The 20,764-nt window shown below is 43.2% G+C and overlaps 1 protein-coding gene across 8 annotated transcripts in view; it reads left to right on the plus strand.

The window, feature by feature from the left end:
* ANO4 (anoctamin 4) overlaps nucleotides 1-20,764 on the plus strand; it is a 325,264-nt gene that overhangs the window by 199,752 nt on the left and 104,748 nt on the right. For all 8 annotated transcript variants that reach the window (XM_067009963.1, XM_059081938.2, XM_067009965.1 and 5 more), the window contains one exon: nucleotides 17,681-17,787. In XM_067009963.1, the coding sequence (XP_066866064.1) occupies nucleotides 17,681-17,787 (107 nt within the window). The remainder of the gene's footprint in view (nucleotides 1-17,680; nucleotides 17,788-20,764) is intronic.

Raw genomic sequence — 20,764 nt, forward strand, 5'->3', positions numbered from 1 at the left:
GACAAGTGCCCACTGTTAATAAACAATCCTGTGTTCCAGAAATTATAATGTAGACGCATTACAACTCTGAGGGTACAGGCAGTATGGTGAAGGTCAGACTAAGTGGCTTTGCTCAAGGTCACTCCAGTCAATGGCAGATTAGTGAACAGGAGAGAAGTGTGTTTTCTCCACAGTGCTGCCACCTCAGGTATGTGCCGCATGAACAGGGCCAAAGTACATAGAGTTTTTCAGCCATATTATACTAGCGTGAGCCTGTAAATATAAAAACATTGGATCACCTTTGGAGTTTATCGTTGAAGCATTTGAGGTGGGGTAAAGAGAGAAAGAAAACAAAATGGTAAAAATAAGTAAATATTCAAACCAAGGAAAATATCTTTTAGAACGGGCATTCAAGTTTGGGAGAAAAAATAGGCTCAGATTCGCAGACCTCGATGGCCTCTATATCTGTAATGGTTGACAAATAAGCCAGTAAATTGGGCCCTAAGGCTAGTGGGCAGAGCAGGGGGAGAAATCTGCTTAGCAATCCCTCAGAAAAGTAGTGCATTTCCTAGCATTTGCAAGAAATAAAGTCCCTGCACAGGGAAAGTGGGTGCTCTGAGTGAAGTATCCTCAGCAACATCCTAGAGTAAAGTCCTGCTAGGGCTTCTCCAGGGACTGTTTCTGGCAGGTCCCTCAGTGTGGTTCTGGAGAATGAATTGCTCACGGCCATAACCTTCTGTAGTTTAGGCACGTCTTCAGCAGAAGGCTACAGTCTACCCGAAACCAAGCTCATTGCAAATCTCTGTTGTTTGAACTACACGCTACAAAAATTAAAGTTGAGAACTTATTAAGTAGCAAATAGCCTCACATTCCGTTTGAACATATATTCGTGCTTGAGAAGCAATGAAAGCAAACCTATGGGTAGGCATGTTTATAAGCCAATGCATGATGCCGTTTGGTCGTTTTATGCGGTGTTGCCAGAATGGGGCCCACAGGCTGTTTACCAGCCGTGATTGTACGGGCACCCGAACCTTGATCCCGCCGAGGACTCTCCCGCACTAGCCACCTGAGCGGTCCAAGGCTGTCAGCACGAGGGACAGTCACTTTATTGAAGAATTATAGTTCAGAAGACCCCTCTCCAACTCAATTTCAGAGAAGGCAATTCAACACAACAGTAGGGAGTTTACTGAAGGGATAAGGACATCTAATATTTATATGGTGCTTACTAGGTTCCAAGTACTTCACAGTTACGAATTCATTAGCCCTGTGAATAAGGTATAGCCATTATCCCCATTTTTATAGAGGAGGAAACGGAGGCACAGAGAAGTTAAGTAACTTGCCAAGGTTACACAGTTGGTAAGTGGCAGGGCTTGGATTCTCAGGCCCCATATTCTGGCTCCGGTCTTATCCTCTTAACATTATGTATTATGTATTTGTGGCCGCTGTAAAAAAATTACATGAATTCCATGGCTTAAAACAGCACAGATTGTTTTACGGTTCTATAGGTTAGAAGTCCAACATGGGTGTCACGGGGCTAAAATCAAGATGTGGAAGGGCTGCATTCTTTTCTAGAGGCTCTGGGGGAGAATCTGTTTCCTTTGCCTTTTCCATCTTCTAGAGACTGCTGCATTCCTTGGCTCGTGGCCCCATCTTTCATCTTCAAAGCCAGCAGCAGTCCTTCTCACATCACTTTATTTCACTCCTTGCCTCTGTCCTTACATCTCCTTCTCTGACTCTTCGCCTTTCTCTTCCATTTTTAAGGGCCCCTGTAATTACACTGGTCCCACCTGGATAATCCAGGCTAATCTCCCTGTTTTAAAGGCAGCTGATTAGCAACCTTAATTCCCTTTTGCCATGTAGCTTAACATGATCATAGGTTCTAGGGATTAGGATGTGGATATCTTAGGGGACTCTTATTCTGCCTAGCTCAGCTATGTAAATGTGCCAATCTGTAAAGCCCCAAGGATCTAGAACAGGTAAGTTTTGATGGGGGAAAAGAAGGAAGAAAGGAAGGGATGGAGGGTTTAAGCAGTAGGATTTGGAGACATTAAATGAAATGACATGTAAAATGTTTCCATGAAATGACATGTAAAATACTTAGCCTGGTACCTGGCCCATGGTGAAGCACTCAGTAATTGATAGCTATTGTTATTTTTATTATTAAATTTATTATCTTATTATTAATACTAATAGTATTAGTAGTTAGTATTACTACTACTATGAACCAGGAGTACAGTGAGAATCCTTGGGAGAATCTCTAAAGACTTGCAGTTGGTGTGTAAAGGGAAGGTTTGAGGTACAAACAGTGATTTTTGCAGTGATAAATATCTGACCCGAACTGGAATAGCATTACTTTTAAACTTAATTCTACTCAGTGTTCCAGATATGGACTGAATGTTTGTGTCTCCTAAAATATACACGTTGAAATCTAATCCCCAAGGCGATGGTATTAGGAGGTGGGGCCTTTGGGAGGTGATTAGGTCATGATGCCCCCATGAAGGGGATTTTGTGCCCTTCAGAGATCTAGCTCACCATCTTTCCACCAGGTGGGGATACAGTGAGAAGTCTAGCATCCTGATCTCAGACTTCCAGCCTCCCGGAAGTAAATTTCAGTTGTTTATAAGCCACCCAGTCTATGGTAGTTTGTTATAGCAGCCTGGGCTAAGCCAGGCTGTATTACCATTTCACATTTATTTGTCAGTAATGTGTGCATATTTGTTTTCTAAACCCTCTCAGCCTAGCTATCTAAAGATACTGATTTTTCTAGCATGTGCCTTTTACTGTATTTTCTTTTCAGTGTTTGGAGGTTTTGTGTTGTTTTCATCGATCTGAAATCTTGAGAGAGTCCTTTAGGCAAAGAGAGACTGAGATTGATTTCAGTCGGATTAATGTCCTTTAGGTGCCCCCGTGACTTACAGCTGTCTCGGAGCACGTGTTGTATTACAGACACGTGTTCTGCATTAGACTCGTCAATGTGCAGGTTCTTGGTATTGATCCACAGGGTCAGGGGAAACAGATCTCTTTCCTGGGAAGTTTTAACCTGAGATGAAAGTGAAACAAGCTGCATAGCCTGAGATTTGTGCTTCTTGATGATGTGGCTCCTTTTAGGTAGCACATAACTTAGTGACTCCAGTTTTAAGGCACAACGAGGGCACCTAGTCATGTGGGAAAAGTGTACCTTTGGGTGTCTGGAGATCCAGTGGTTAGTTAGCTGTGTTCTCTTCGTATTCGTGGGACCAACCTGGGATAGTCCCTTAGAACTCTTTTATTTGCCATTTATCCATGTGTAAATAGTTCTTTAACATGTATCAACTTATTCATTTAACAAATGCTTTTGTATTATTATGTGGCAAGTATCGTACTATATAGGAGGGTAATATATGTGTTACTATGTGTTCATATGTATATTTATACATATGTACATATTTATTTAGAATTTTAACTCGAGCATGTCCAGTTTGACAGGAAAGAGGCTATTTGACTCATCAAAGTGGTGCAAGGCAATTTACAGCACCTATGGGAAGAGGAAAGACTTGCCAAATTTAGGTACAATAAAATAAAGAAGGGTTAACTTAAAGGGGAAGGAAGGGGACTGGGACCGCGTCTGTGGGTGGATCGTGTATGAGGTAACGACACTGTGCATGACGTCATGTGGACCCAGTAGTGGTCAGAGGGGGAGGAGACCACTGTGCCTGGTAGGTACCTGCGCCAGGCTTGTGTCCTTTGACCTTTGCAGCAACACTGCAACATAATTTTATGATCCTCACTTTACAGGGATGGAACCCAGGCTCTGAGAATTAAACAGTTTACCCAGGGCTACATAGTAACAAGCAGCGTTTGGGGTTAGAACCCCAATCTGCCTGAGTTCAAACTCCTGCTCCTTCCATGATACCGTAGCTAGCATTTACCAAGCACTTACTAGACATCGGGCTACCCATGAGACTGATACGTAGTATTGTGATTTCTATTTAGAGGTGGAGAAATGGAACAGAGAGAGTAAGTCAGTTATCTGAGTTACCCAGCTGGCAGAAGCAGGAAACCCTCTTTCCTGAACAGTCAGATTCCACGAACTCAGTCTTACCTGCTCTGCTGGCCCTCATTTATCTTCATTAGGGTTTGGGGATGAAAGACAATAGATTCACCTCTTTGAAATCACTAGTCTTGAATCTAAGGGAAGGGCAGGCCTGCTGGTGACAATTGTAAGGCCTCGGGCGAGAGTACAGACGTACCCTATAGACCGTGTGTCTCAATAATTAAAAGTAATACATGATATTAACAATTAAGTACAACACACCGTCTCTCCTACCTCGACAAGTACACCTGCATAGAGACCTGGAGGTCCAAGTCCTCGGGCTCCTCAGAGGTCCGTGGCCGGCCCTCTTCCCTTCCCACCCCTCTTCCCAGCCCAGTTCCACCCACACTGGGCTGCTGAGCTTCCTACACGTGGATACCCCAGCCCCCGGGCAGGCGCCACCCACAGCCCCTGCTTGGCTACCATCAGTAAGAGCGGTGTCTTCAAGAGGCCCACAAAGACCTGGAAGTGGGCTTGGCGCCTTGGGGGCGGGCACCGGGCGGGCACACGCCCTTGGCCTTGCCGACAGCTCGCCTCACGAGGAGCAGTCCGCTGGGGGAGGCCCATGTATGAGCCCTGTGAGGTCCTGGGCCTGGGCAAGGTACTTCTTACCTCCAAGAATGGCCCTAAGGAGGGGATAGAAGTTTAACCTGGGGCCTTTGTGAATAGTGCTTTATTCACATGATGGATGATTCAGGACCGCGTCTTAGAAGTGTCTTTATCCCTGGGGGGAGGTGGGGGCGGGTACATCCCATTCTTCCCATTTCCACTTTCCTCACAGCACCCACACCATCAGTTTTGTGTTTCCTGCTCCCGTTCAATGCCGTCACCGCCGCACAATGACCACCTTCCTCACCGTCCACCATCACCACCAAACCCTTTTGGTCCTAGTTCCCCCTTTCTGACCTCACTGCCACCGCCTTGGGTGAAGTGGCCGCCACCTCTTGGGTGAGCAGTTATAAGTCTCCTCACTCCCTCCCTAGTCTGTTCGCCGCACGCATGTCACAGGTCATTGGCCAGGCTCTGCTCACCAGCCCATACAGCAATTTGAACAATTCCCTTCCTCCAGAATCCACAGCCCACAGATTGGCTAGCAGAGCCTGGGCCGGATTCCTCCCTCTCCTCAGCTCCTTTAGCCAGGCACCCCCGGCAGGGAATTCCACGCACTGCCCCATGTGGCAGCATTGCTTCCTTGCTCAGGAGCTTTCAAAGATTCCCTACGTCCTTTGAGATCAAGTTCAGACTCCTTCGCAGCTAAAGCAGCTTCCCCAGCTTCTCCCCTCCCACCTGGCTTCCCGGGCTGGACAGGCTGGATTATCCTACAGCATGGCAGCAGGGGTTACCTGAATGCCTCGTGACTGATGCTGCCTCCTGCTGAGGTGGGCTCTCACTTTGCCCATTGTCTGGTGAAAGCCTTTCTTCCCCCAGGAGCCAGTCCGGACACCGCTGTCTTTACGAGACCTCTTATGTCTCATGCAGAGGGCATTAGACTTCTGGGCCCATTAGCCTTTGTAAATGTTGTGATTATGGCACTGATTATATACAGTTATTTGTTTCCATCCATGTCTGTGTGTGGCACAAAAATCAATGCAGCAGCCAAAAGTAATTAGAAGGGAGTTCCAGCCTTGACTCGAGTTTCTCAAAGGACACAAAGAGAAGCCAAGTACATGGTCCTCAGACACTACTCATCATTCTCCTTCCTTCATACCATCCTGGACTCAGGTGTTGCCCTTTTTCTCCCCCCCCAGACAAACCCATTCCTCCTACACCCCAGCCTGCACAGTTTTTCTTTCCTCTTCCTTTATTGTTCCTCTCCTCCTCACAAGCCTCACTGTTCTCTCCCATCACTTTCTTATGAGGACTGACGTAGCTTCTCCACCAGGGGGGGGAAAAAAAAAATCCATCCTTTTCAGGAGAGGGTAAATTAGACCATAAATTAGTCAGATTATGCTGCATTCTGCTGCAGTAACAAACAACCCTCAAATCTCAGTGTCTGGCTTATTTCTTGCTCACCTAACACATTAGCTGTGGGCCAACTGAGGCTCTCTTCACAGGTCTCCTTTCTTATGAGATTTTGCCTGAAGAAGCAACCTGTGTCTAAGGCACGCATTCTCTCTCCCTCTTTTTAATTGAAGTAGAGTTGATTTTCAATGTTGTGTTAATTTCTGCTGTACAGCAAAGTGACTCGATTATACATACATATACATTCTTTTTTATATTCTCTTCCATTATGGTTTTTCCCAGGATATTGAATATAGTTCCCCATACTATATAGTAGGACCTTGTTGTTTATCCATTCTACAATATATATATAATAGTTTGCATCTACTAATCCCTAACTCCCAGCCCATCCCTCCCCCTTGGCAACCACAAGTCTGTTCTCCATGTTTGTGAGTCTGTTTCTGTTTCGTAGATAGGTTCATTTGTGTCATGTTTTAGATTCCACATATAAGTGATGTTGTATGGAATTTCTCTTGCTCTTTCTGACTTAACTTCACTTGGTAGGTAAGGCATGCTTCTCATGGCAGCAAAAAAAAAAGTAATTGTCGAGCCACACAATGGCTCTTAAGATTTCTGCTTGGGCTTCCCTGGTGGCGCAGTGGTTGAGAGTCCTCCTGCCGATGCGGGGGACGCGGGTTCGTGCCCCGGTCCGGGAAGATCCCACATGCCGGGGAGCAGCTGGGCCCGTGAGCCATGGCCACTGGGCCTGCGCGTCCGGAGCCTGTGCTCCGCAGTGGAAGAGGCCACAACAGTGAGAGGCCTGCGTAACGCAAAAAAAAAAAAAAAAAATTCTGCTCATATTCCATCTGCCAAACAAGTCTCACAGCCAAGCATGGTAATAGGGAGAGGAATTATACTTCTCCCCAGGGAAGGGGGCTGTAGGTCCTTGATAATGGGTAGGGAATACATAATCCTCACAAAGAAAAGCAGCCAATTAGGAAAAATAATGCAATTTACCTAGGAATAATGCACGTTAATTTTTTTTTTTTTTTTTTTTTTTTTTTTTTTTTTGGTACGCGGGCCTCTCACTGTTGTGGCCTCTCCTGTTGCGGAGCACAGGCTCCGGACACACAGGCTCAGCGGCCATGGCTCACGGGCCCAGCCGCTCCGCGGCATGTGGGATCTTCCCGCACCGGGGCACGAACCCGCGTCCCCTGCATCAGCAGGCGGATTCTCAACCACTGCGCCACCAGGGAAGCCCTTGAGTTAATTTTTATGTATAGTGTAAGACAGTGGTCCAGTTTCATACTTTTGCATGTGGCTCTCCAGTTTTCCCAACACCATTTATGGAAGAGGCTGTCGTTTCCCCATTGTATGTTGTTGGCTTCTTTGTCATAAATTAATTGACCATATATGTGTGGGTTTATTTCTTGGCTCTCAGTTCTGTCCCGTTGATCTTTGTGTCTGCTTTTATGCCAGTACCATATTGTTTTGATTACTGCAGCTTTGTAGTATAGTTTGAAATCAAGGCATGTGATACCTCCAGCCTTGTTTTTTCTCAAGATTGCTTTGGCTCTTCAGGGTCTTTTGTAATTCCATATAAATTTTAAGATTTTTTTTCTATCTCTGTGAAAAATGCCATTGGAATTTTGAGAGGGACTACATTGAATCTATAGATTGCTTTGAGTGGTATGGACATTTTAACAATATTAATTTTTCCAACCTATGAGCATGGAATATCTTTCCATTTGTGTCTTCTTCAATTTCTTTCACCAATGTCTGAACAGTTTTTAGTGTACAGGTCTTTCACATCATTGGTTAAATATATTTCTAGGTATTTTATTCTCTTTGATGCAATTGTAAATGAGATTGTTTTTTAATTTCTCTTTCTGAGAGTTCATTATTAGTGTATAGAAATACAACAAGTTTTTGTATATTGATTTTGTATCCTATAACTTTACTGCATTTGTTAGTTCTGACAGTTTTTTAGTGGAGAATTTAAGGTTTTCTATAAATAATATCATGTCATCTGCAAATAGTAACAATTTTACTTCTTCCTTTCCAATTTGAATGCCTTTTATTTCTTTTTCTTGCCTAATTGCTCTGCCTAGGACTTCTAATACTATGGAGTTTGTGGGGGGAAAGAGGGGGTTGTCTTTTTTTCCTCCCATTTTTATTGAGATGTAATTGACATACAGCACTGTATAAGGTTAAGGTGTACAGCATAATGATTTGACTTACATACATTTTGAAATGATTATCACAATATGTTTAGTGAACATCCAACAGTATATGAATAAAAGTTACAGCACTTGGCCTCTTGTCTTGTTCCTGCTATTAGAAGAAAAGCTTTCAGCTTTTCATCATTGAGTGTAATGTCAGTTGTGGGCTTGTCATATATGGCCTATTCATAATGATTTTTTAAATATTTCATCACTCTACATAGCCTTATTTCCTCTAACGTATTTCTTTCTGATTGTTTTTGTCTCTTTGCGTTTTTCTCTATCTTTTTTGTTAATAGATTTCTTCAGATATGTAGTAATCTTTGGCTGGCTGTCCATATTGTGGGGCTCTGACTTCTTCCTAAACAGCTTCCACCCAGTACTTATTTTAGCATCCCCTTCAGCCAACTTCTAGAGGTCACTGGTGCCCCAGTTCTACAATTTTATGAGATTTTGTAGCATAAATATAATTTGTCTTGGTTCTCCCCAGAGCTGATTTAGTATTCAGCTTTTTCTGGTCTCCTAACTCTGTTACCACTTGTCGGTCTACTTTTCTCATTCCAACATTTTCTTGCTATTTTCTTCTGCTATCCCGGTCCCTTGAGTGTTACACCTTTATTTAAACACAAACACACACACATTGCTATTATTTTCATGGGGTTTTGAGAGAGAGAAAAATTGAATACAGGTGTTTAATTTTCCATCCTTACCTGAAAGTCTCAAGAGCAAGTATTTCTTAATTTGTATTTAACATTCAAATAGAAAAGATTGTGAAGTACAATTAAAAATGACCATTGGAATAGAAATGTCTCACATTGCTTTTTATTCCAGTAGCTTATCGCCTAAAAAGAGGCCTGAAAATTTTTACCAGTCAGGCCTCTGAATATTATATATGTAGTTCAATAATCATCTCATCCTTTTCCTCATGACAAATATACTTAAGAAGTTCAGGGAATTCCCTGGTGGTCCAGTAGTTAGGACTCTGTGATCTCACTGCCAAGGGCCCAGGTTCAGTCCCTGGTCGGGGAACTAAAATTCCACAAGCTGTGCGGTGCAGCCAAATAAAAAAGTTATTGCACTACAGTTGCCTAAAGCCCCCCAAACTATCAAAATAGGTCTTGTTGCATAAAAAAATTAATTGGTTGCTTTGTTCCTACTTAGATTTTCACTAATTTGAGGACGTAATTTAAGTGACGGTTAACTGTATCACCTTTGCTTCTCCTTGTTAAAAAAAAAAAAGGGGGGGGTGGAGGTCTCTATTTAAAAGTCTAATTAAGAAGGTCTCCTGAAATATTTATCTTTAAGGCATTAACCTTCACTTTTCTTTTTGTATTGTGAAATAGTACAATCTCAGCCATCACGAAAGACTGGTCTGTTGGTCATCTACTGCTATGTAACAGTAAAACTTACTGGCTTAAGACAGCACACGTTTTATTTGCTCATGATTCTTTTGTTTGAGCAGTTTGTGCGGGAAGCAGCTGGTCAGTTCTTCCGCTGGTTTCAGTTGGAGTCAACCCGTGGTTGCAATCATCTCTTTGCTCAGCCAGGCCGGGCGGTCTGAAATTCTCTCCCTTACCTGTCTGGTGGCCGGTGCCAGCTTGTGGCTGGGTTTCTCTCTCTACGTGGTCATTTATCTTCAGAGAGGTTAGCTCAGGCTTCTGTATGTTGGCAGTCTTGGGGCAGTGTTCCAAGTGGATGGGAGTGGGTGCTCAGAGCTTGGGCCTCAGCTCAGAGCTCAGCAAAAATCACTTCTTCCACATTCGGTTGATGAAAGCCAGTCACAAGACATACTCAGATTCAAAAGGTGAAGAGATAGGCTCTGTCTCTTGATGGAAGAAGCAAGAAATTCACATCACAACGGGATGTGTTTATAGGAATGGGAGGAATTGTGACCATTTTTTGCATTCCACCACAGTCTTCCCTCTGGCATGTATTTTATTCACATTTCTCCCACAGAGAAAATATGCTCATTCCCATTTCAGGATCCCCAGAATTCCCATCCCAACATGACATTAGGCTCAAAGTCCAGGATCTTTTGTTCCAACATCAGGTTCAATTGGGGATGAGAATCCTTAGAAGCAGCTCTTCAGGTATAGTTCTTCTTGGACCAGAGACCTGTTAATATAAAAGTCAAACTAACTGCCCCTTACGTTTCCAATAGACGGTGAGGAGAGATGGGCCCAGATAATTACAATAGATGCGTCCGTTCAAAATGGAGAGCAACAGGGACTTCCCTGGTGGCGCAGTGGTTGAGAGTCCGCCTGCCGATGCAGGGGACGTGGGTTCGTGCCCTGGCCCGGAAAGATCCCACGTGCCGCGGAGCGGCTTTGCACGTGAGCCATGGCCGCTGAGCCTGCGCGTCCGGAGCCTGTGCTCCGCATCGGCCACAGCAGTGAGGGGCCCGCGTACCACAAAAAAAAAAAAAAAAAAAAAAAAAAGAGTGGAGAGCAAACAGAAGCAGAGCAGTTCTGAAATCCAGTGGGGCACATGCTTCAAGCCCCCGTACTCTAAGGCCAAGAAACATGCCTTGATTAATAATCTGTTTCTGTTTCTTTCTTTGCCATATGCCTTAGATTTTTTAATTTATAGAAGTCAATAATGTGGCTGTGAACCTAAAATACTTATACAGCACCATCTATAGGTAGTTAAATGCTTCTTGAGAAAGTTTCCACTTGAAGTTTTAAACCATGGAGTTTTCATATCTTGGAGGATACTTGTTTATTTTATCAATTTCAGAAATTTCATAAGGTAGGTATTAAACCCAATTTTTAAAAACCTCTTCATTGCCTTTATTTCCCCCAAAGTAGTAACACATACAAAGAAAGCATAATTATAAAATAAAACTGATTTTCAGAATCTTTAACTTAGAGAAAAATGTAAAATTTATCTGTGATATAATCTGACGATTTCTGCAACATTCAGTGGGTCTCTAGGTATGGAAAACACATGGTCTGATTATTCACTCGGGCCCTAGAATAAGGAACAAGGCAGTCCAAGCCCTGCCTGCATTCTGCAGGAGAAGGGGGGCAGACAGTGAACATGTAGATACATCTCTCCCCACCCCTGCCCCAATAAAAAAAAAATTCAAGGTAAAACTTAAGAAGAAAATAGAACAAGGTAATAGAACAGAGAGGGAGTAACTTGTGGAGTAGGAGAGTGACAGTCCTAGCTAGGATGGTAAGGACACGACATTTAAGTTGAGACCAAAAAGTGATGCAAAACTCTAGAAACAGCATGGTCAAAAGCCCTAGGCATTAGCAAGCTGTATTTTTTCCAAGGACAGAAAAGAGGGCAATGTTGTCGGTTTACAGTGACCAAGGGGAAGAAGAAAAGAAATGAAGTCATTGGTGTAAGCAAGAACCAGACCATGTATGAGCATTTAGACCATGGAAAGGTGTTTGGGCTTTATTCAAAAATCAGTGGGATGTCATTGAAGAGCTTTAAGCAGAAGAAAGAGGGATACGATTTTATTTATCTTTTAAAAGATCACTGCCTCATAGATTCATAGAGAATGAACTGAAGGGAGAAAGAGTGAAATTAGAATAGTCAGGCGGCTGTTGCAGTAGTCCTGGAAACAGCTTTGAAGCAAGAAGTGTGTGAGAAAGGATCAAATTCAGGATAACATTTGGGAAGAGGAACCCAAAGAACTGAATTGGATATCAGATGTGAGAGACAGAGGATCAAAGATAATTTCAAGTTTGTGACTTGAGAAATTGGGTGCACAGTAGTGCCAATTTTTAAGATGGAAAAGACCAGGGAGAAAGCAGATTTTTCTTTTACAGAGCTGCAGATCAAAAGTTCTGTCTGGGACATGTTCAGTTTGAGTTGTCTCTTAGACTACAAATGTGATCTCAAATAGACGGTTGGACACTATATCCAACTGCCTACCAACTAGGTTTAGTGATCTATCTCAATAATTTATCGTCTCGCTTTGTGACTGTCTAACCCTATCCTTGGGCAGTTAAGGCATTATGACCCCCATTTTCCTGACAGATTACTGTGTCTCAGAGTGACTCAGTGACCTCCCCAAAACCACACAGCTAAAGTAGAAGAGCAGGACTTGAATTCAGGTCTTCAGGCAACCTGTACATGGACCTGGAGGGCACGCTCACCCCTCGCCCAGTTTCCTGCTCCAGTTTCTATAGTCAAACGGGGATGCAAGATAACCCCATAATTAGGCTCTGTCTGCATACTCAAAGTGTCGTCCACAGTTTAGGCAATTGTTTACCTGCACTGTCAATATCAGTTAGCTCCCAGCCACATGTGGCTGTTTAAATTTTAATCAGTTTAAATTAAAGTAAAAATTCACTTTCTCAGTTACACTAGCCACAGTTCAGGTGCTTAATAGATACATATGACCAGTGGCTACCATATTGGATAGCACAGATATAGAATATTTTCATTATCTTAGAAATTGTTATCCAACAGTACTGGACTCTAGCTAATTCAAACTAAAGTAATTGTGAATACAATGTAGTCTTATCCTCATAGCTGTGGCCTAAGAGGAAAGTTGAGGAAAAAGAAATGAGTTCTCATCTGCTTTAAAAGTGGCACGCTTCATAAGCTGATTTTATGCCCGGCTCTAACAAGCACCTTACCCCAGTTCACACCCTTGAATGTTGGCGTGTTTCTCATTTTATCGAATAGGAATATATAATAAAGGAGCTGGGTTCTTTCCACTTTTGCCGTCCCCTAATCAAAATACATGCATACATAACATCCACGTCCCTTCCCACCCTCCACCCACCTCCATGTATAACACCCTCAACACACAGTGCTTTGCACAGAGCAAACAGAATGTTTGACTGCTAAACAACCAGCATATTGTGATACTCTGCAACACTGCATGGACAGTTGGCCACAGGAGAACATATCAGTAAAGAGAAAATAACCACAGCCCCAGGAGGTCTGGAATTAAACCTCAGTTTCACAGCGTTTTCCTTTTCTTTTTCATCCCTCCTCAAGTAAAGGAGGTCAGAGCCTTCCCGAGTAAAAACCAAGAGCTGTTCTCCTCCAGGGAAGGCAGGAGGGTAGAGGTCCTGGAGGGGGCCAGCGGGAACTTCAGGCTCAGGTCTGCCCATTACTTGGTGAGCAGGGCCTTCCTCATAGGGCAAGATGGAAGCATTCAGAAAGCCCCCTTCACACACATGCACACAGGCAGACCTTCCAACAGTTCCTTTTACAAAAGAATGGGAAGATTTGGAGCAAGGCACTTGGGGTGTTTTTATTATTATTTATTTATTTTTGGCTGTGCTGGGTCTGTTGCTGCGTGGGCTTTCTCTAGTTGCGGTGAGTGGGGGGCTACCGTTCGTTGTGGTGTGTGGGCTTCTCATTGTGGTGGCTTCTCTTGTTGCAGAGCATGGGCTCTAGGCGCATGGGCTTCAGTAGTTGTGGCATGTGGGCTCAGTAGTTGTGGCTCGCGGGCTCTAGAGTGCAAGCTCAGTAGCTGCGGTGCACAGGCTTAGTTGCTCCGTGGCATGTGGGATCTTCCCGGGCCAGGGCTCGAACCCACGTCCCCTGCATTGGCAGGCGGATTCTCAACCACTTTGCCACCAGGGAAGCCCGGCATTTGGTTTTTTAACCCTTTCTCAACACCTGCTAGTTGTATGACTTTGGGCATGTTACAGAATTCCTCCAAGGGGTAGGATAAGGAGATAGATGTTTAGAGCCTTAATCATATAGTTGATTCTCCACCAATTCAGCAGTTTATTCCCCTCCTCACCACTGAGGGTGAAAGTAAGAACAACCTAGAACAGAAATTGCATTTTCCCTTTAAATTTTCTTTTTTCTAATATTTCAGGTTTTTTAAATAGGTAGTACTTACTTATGATAAAAATGTCTTAAGTGTGTACAGTGAAGTTTCCTTCCTACCTTCCCAGTCACCTAGTCCTTCCCAGAGGCAACCAGTCTTTCCAGATGTTTATATATCCTTCCATAGTCATTCTGTGCATGCACTGGCAAACATACCTGTCAACACACATATCTATGTACTCCTTTACATGCATATGTTTTCCTCTTGGACACAAATAGCTGTATGACTGTTTTGAACCTTATTTTTGCCCTGTAGTATCTTGGAGATTTTTTATATCTACACTGAACATCTTAATCTCTTTACAGCTGCAGTGTTCCACTGTAGAGTTGTACCATTATTTGTTTATCCCCTCCTCTCCTGATGAATTATTTAGGTCATTTCCAGAGATTTGCTATTATAACCCATGCCACAATGAACATTCTTGTACGTCTGTCACTTTGCACATGGGTGAGCATACTTGTAGAATGAATTTCCGGAGAGAAATTGCTAGATCGGAGGAGATGTGATGAGGCTATATGAATAATTTTGATAGACCTGGTCAAGACGCCCTCATACAATTTGTATTTGTTTGCTGCTCAGCAGCAATGTGTGAAAGCAGAGCTGAGTTTCTAAGCCTGGGTGGAACCCTCATACCTCAGAGACTGAGCACCTAGTCTTACATTTCCCAAACAGCTCCACTTACACGGTGTTTGTGTGTGATTTCATTTGAAGAGCGTTGTTTTGTAAGTGGCTAAGAGAAGCCTGAGGACCGTGATGTAGGAAGTCATCACCGTTCTTTCTCTTAGCCCTCCAGTTTGAAGGAGTGACAGAGAAAATGAGATTGTTCCACACCCTACAAGAAGATCCTTAGACAAGTAACGTGGAGAGAATAGTTCATATGGTAGCTGGAAAGATGGAGTGGGTAGAAAGATTTCCAGGAAGCAGAAATAGAGGCCAAGGTATAATGAGATGAGAGTTACTCTCATAGGCCCCCACGTTAGCTGGGGTTCTCCAGAAGATCTCATTTGTTCTCATTTGAGCCAACTTTAAGGGCTTATCATAGGCCAAACCCTGTACCAGTACTGGAAATACAGATGCACATGGTCGGTCCCTGCTCTGAAGAAGCTCTTACAGAGAAGACAGGCATGTAGGCAGACAAGTTCTGTATAATGTTATAGAAACAACAGCAATGGTGACCGCTAACTCTGAGAGCTGATTAAATGCCAGACTCAGGCTCAGCAGTGCTCCTCATCTCACCTAATTGGGCAGAAACCCTATGAAAATGATTACAGTGCTATCCCATTTCACAGATGAGGAAACCAAGACCCAGGGAAGTTGAGGGACAGTCCCAACACCACACAGTAAGTGGCAAAGCTGGCGTTCAGGCTGAGTTCTGTCTCACTTCAAAGTCTTAAGGGAAAGTGGGCTTGATGCTGAAGCTAAAATTTCATCTCTCTCCTTCATGGAATGGTTTTCTGCTCCCTTCTCTTTTCGTAGCACCACATTACTCTTCAGGGTGCGCGTGGGGGAGTCAGGGAAGACCCCTGGAGGGAGATGTGACCTGGGCTCAGGGTCTAAGGATAAGTAGAAACAAGGAGAGCGTTCCCAGCAGAGCAACTCTTGGGCTGACCCCCAGGAGAGCCAACCTCCAGGAGTTTCTGCCCCAGGGAGACAAGTGTGTGGCATGGATAAGATGACAGCCTCTGGAGCCAGACTGCCTGAGTTCAGATCCTGGCTCTGCCCCTTACTGAGAGACTTGGGTGCATCACTTAACCTCTCTGGTTCTTCCCCTGTAACATGGGTCTATCCAGTACTGACCTCCGGCTTATTATAAGCATGGAATGTGTTACCATATCTGGAGCTTAGAATAGTGCCTGGCAGCACATGCTCTATATATTTGTTCCCACTGTAGAATCTCCAGGATCCAGGTACAACCTAGAAGTAAAGGAGAGGAAAACAAAACCGTGAAGTTCACCTGTGGTGCTTAGTATAGAGAACTGTTACATGAGCTCCCACAATGTAATGGGGTGCTATCAAAAACAGAAGGAAGCGGAAAACCATTTAATGGAGGAGGGACATGCGCTTTTAGCCCAGAATTGTCTTGTCAAGCGTGGTCATGCTTATCAGCTTTCAGTTATCTGAAACTGTGAGTCAAAAATGGGCTTTTTAATTTGTTGTCTACTTCTTTATGACATCTTTATTGGTATTAAAGTGTAGTGGTCTGTCTCAAATAAGGTGAAAAAGCAGAGGAGGATAAAATAAAAGGAACCATATTTGATGTAACTCTTAGTTTTCCCATCTTCCTCTTTGATGCCATAAAATGTTTTCAGAAAACCCTAGAGAAGATATAAGATAAAGGCTGCAGCTTTCTCATTTACCCACATAGCATTTATCTCTCCTCCACCAAGTCAAGTTACTTTTTTCTGAGAACAATATTCTATAACAGAATACAAGAGAAGTAGAAATGAGAGGAAAGTCCTTCTCCACGAAATCGGTCCATGTGATTTACATTTTGTCTTCATATTCTCTGGCCTTTTTCTCCTTTACCCCAAACTTACATACTCAGTTCTATTCCCAAGCCAAACCCCATGCTTGCTTGGACCGCCCTTTCTCCAGGCCAGTTTTATCTCCGAATGATTTGAGCAACACCTAAGAATTCATCTTGGGAAAAGGAATTTTAACAGAGAGAGAGGAGAGAGTACTGAACTCTTTGGGTGGCAGAAGTGCATTTGGAGGGGTGGCGAGACTTGCTGAGGAAGGTGACTTCTGAGTTGGATTTTGAGGGCGATGGCTGCTACCGTTTATAAGCCTCACACGGTGTCCAATTCATGCAAAGTACCAAATAAAAGTTTGCTGCGTTAATAAACTTTATAATTTATGAAGCAATTATACTTTCCCAGTATCTCTAATATTCTACCATTTAACACGTTCTTGGGAGGGGAAGACCTGGCCACTTCATGCTGCATTGTAAGGTCCTGGAAGCTCTACTGTTACCTGGAAAACCTCTCAGTAGGGTAGGAACACCTACTGGGAACTCAGTGTTGTGGGGGTGTGTGTGTGTGTATGAGTCCTGTGAGAAACTGCAGAGGCTGGGTGGGCCCTAGGCTGAGAGAGCAGCAATCTTAAGTACATGCTGTAGAAGAGAGGGGGGGCCCCTTCCAGGAGAGGAGGAACATGGGAAAGGAGCGTAGAGAGGCAATGTCTAGAGACGCGCCTCTGACCTCACCCCTGAGCCAGGCCAGAGCTCATTACCTAACTCTTGTGTCTATCACCCAAACCAGTTTCAGATATTAAAATTCGTGAAAATGGCATGGGAGGGGATGAGGTAGATGACAAAAGGAGATAAAAACAAAAAGAAATTTTAGTTGGATTTATCTAATGACCTTACTGAGAAAAAAAAAAACAACAAGATATGAGGCTTAGCCTTGGTATTAGTTGAAAGTTACTTAATTTCATTTAGCTCCAGCTCTTTCCTGACATAATGATGTGGATGTTCTCAGGAGGCTGAGAACCAAACTGCTGAGATTTGTGAGCCTCTTGCCTCTGGTGTGACCTCTGGGTCCTCTCTGTGACAGATGGAAGACACCTCTGTCTAAGTCACACCAAATTATATCAAAGATTAGATCCCTTGCCTGCAATTAATCCTCAACTTGTGCTTTCAATATGTGTGTGCAGCTTCATCATACACAACAAAGACACTTTCTTCAACAATGCCACGAGGAGTAGAATCGTACATCATATTTTACAAAGAATAAAGTACGAAGAAGGAAAAAACAAAATTGGTAAGTAGTATATTAGCATAACAAGCTACATTTGATTTGGGGGATTACAGACTCTTTCCTTTGGCTTTATTAAGTTGATATCAATTCTAGAAATGCTCATCATTCATAGAGCCTCTAACTGCATACTCCCCTGATGGATAACTCAGAAGTGGAACATCTTAATAGAATCCTTAGATCGCTTTTAAAAAAATAACATGGCATCTCATTTATCTAAGATCATGGAGAAGTGCTCTCAATTCAACAAATATGTAAGGAGCGCCCATTATGCAGCAGGTAGTGGGTGAGGTGTTGGGGAGATGAGCACTGCTCTCGCCTGGAGCATATGTTCAAGGAGTTAAAAACAGACAATAAATAAGTAAATACAATACGTAACATGAAGAAATCGAAATGGATGATGTCTCAGAGATAGACTGCTAAGGGGTGGGGGTGAGTTCAAGCTGAGCTGGATGGAGTGGTCAGGGAAAGCTTTTCTGAGACGCTGAATTTGCACTGAAACCTGAATGTCAAGAGGGAGCCCGTGTGGGAAGATGGAGGAGCAGGTCTTCCAGACACGGGGAGCAACAAGGGCAGAGAAGAGCTGTCACACATAAGTAAATGCTCCAGATAATCACCTCCCCCGGTAAATAACCTCCACACATTATATTTGGGGCATTTGTATGAGAGTCTTTCCATAATATATGACCAAATATCCTTCCTTATTAAACAGATTACTATATATCAGGAGGATGTGGGTGGCTTTGTTTTGGGTATCTCTGTCCCAGTGAGATTTTTATCAATACTTTGAAGAATGACCTATATCAGTCAGGGTCTAATCAGGACACAAAAGCCACACAGAATTTGAACAGGGAAAGTTAATATAAATAACTAACTGTGGCAGAGGTTTGGAGTTAACGGAGGATTGGCTAGTAAAGGGTAAGAAGAACTCTAAAGAATAGAAGAATAGCAGATATTAGGAGCAGCCACCACCCCTACAAAGACTCCCCACAACAAAGCTGAGACGTAGACCTTGTTGGAAAGGGTGCAGCTGTGGTTCACTAGGTGGCACAGCAGTTTGCTGGGGGTTCTGTGCCAGTAGGACTCTCTGCGAATCTGCCATCTCAAGTACTGGGAGAGGCTGCCTGGAGGGGTTCCAGGGAAGCCATTCATTGGGAAGTGTTGCACCAGCGTTATGACTCTGTGAAGCTGTTCAAGGGGGACACCCACCCTTAAGGAGGTGCCAGGGCTGCTGGCCACCATGCACTGCAGGTGCTGGATTCCACAGAAGCTGTGAGCTGCAGAAGTCTACTGGGAGGAGCATGCTAGTACCAGGAGGACAAACTCCTTCCTCCCCCATTGTCCCTCCAGTGCCTTCTGCTGACAAAGCTTTAACATTGTACTACCTGGCAAGGGAGAAATATTTACAAGGTCCAGCTCCATTATTGCAAAGCAGGCAATGAACCTGTATTTGGAGCTAAGGGGCAATAAATTGCTAACTGGCACATAGCCTGAACAGTCTTCTCCTCAGGCTTTCAGGTGGGGTGGAGACTGGAAGGATGACTAACGTACTATGTTAGTCATTGGCGTCAGATCCTAATAGATCTCAGTGATCTGGAAATCTCAGCCACATCCAAAAGATGGCATTTAATAGTTTGTACATGTAAAGTGCTGCACTCAAACTCAGCGAACCAGCTACCCTGACACTGTGTGGGAGAAATGTTGCTCAACACATCACGAAGAGGGATAGACTTGGGAGGTAGGTTTAGTTGAATGCAAGTGAAGCTGCAAAAAACTACTTTGATCCCAAGCTGCATAAATTAAAATACTATAGGGAGAAACAGATACCTAGTCCAGATCTGAATACACCTGGAATCATATGTTCAGTGAGAGTCAATGTAGGTGGGTATGGTCAAGTTGAACCTGATTTAGGGCTTTCTTGACTTTGATGGGGTTGTAGGTTAGAATGTTCTCATATTCTCTGCAGCAGTCATCCATCCTTGGGACACATCCCGCACCCCCCAATAATGTCCTCCATGGCCATTCTAGCTCCAAGGATTTCCTCTTCTGAATTCCAATGGCAATTATTTTTGCAGTGTCTATTTGACAATCATCTACAACTCTTCTTTCATTACGTTGAATTATTTACTTTCAATGACATTATGAAAATTCTACCAACTAAAGAGAACCACTGTTGACATTTTTGTGTACCAAATAACTTAAGTATCACATTAATTACTCTTTTCATCTTTATACCCCATTTGTCCACGTGATTGTTTTTAACAAACTTAGGATGTGCTATACATACTTTTATCATACTTTTCTTGGTTAACATCATATCAGGAACATGCTAGAAAACAAGTGAGTGGAAGTGAGATGATTATGGCAGTAGCTATTCTGGATTATTTCCTAACATGCAAATAATTTTTAAAAACAGTCCCTTCACTAATATTGGTAGTATAATACCAGCACACCTCACAACTCATATAACATACTAGGATATTGAGAATCTGCAGCTAAAAACTGCTAATCTAGATAACAAGCTCCTCAATTGTAAATAAGTTGCCTTATTCACCTTTGTATCATCATTGCCTAGCACAGTATCGGGCATATAGGAGGAGTGCTTGTTGAACTGAATTGAAAATCTTTTAAACATGATCAATGTCTAACCATCAGCATTCTTACACAAAGACTGTGTATAGTGAGGCCATATAGCAATTATTGTGCTTAAATTTTGCATCTCAAAATGTGGGCTATTTTTACAACTAGTCAAGATGGAGACAAAAGGGGCAAAGACAATAATTTTTAAATGTTTTGAGAAAACACGAGAAGTGTAGTATTGTTACTAGTAAGAAATGACCATTGTAAAAGTTTCTCTCATTTGATGAAAGAAGGAGGATTCTCTTCAAGAACCCCAGTGCTTTGAAAATCAGTAATGACGAACTGAAAAAATATCTGGTTAGAAATAACCGATCTCAGAATAATTACTAACCCAAGATCAGAC

Source organism: Kogia breviceps, chromosome 12 (assembly GCF_026419965.1).
Source record: "Kogia breviceps isolate mKogBre1 chromosome 12, mKogBre1 haplotype 1, whole genome shotgun sequence".
NCBI classification, from domain to species: Eukaryota; Metazoa; Chordata; class Mammalia; order Artiodactyla; family Physeteridae; genus Kogia; species Kogia breviceps.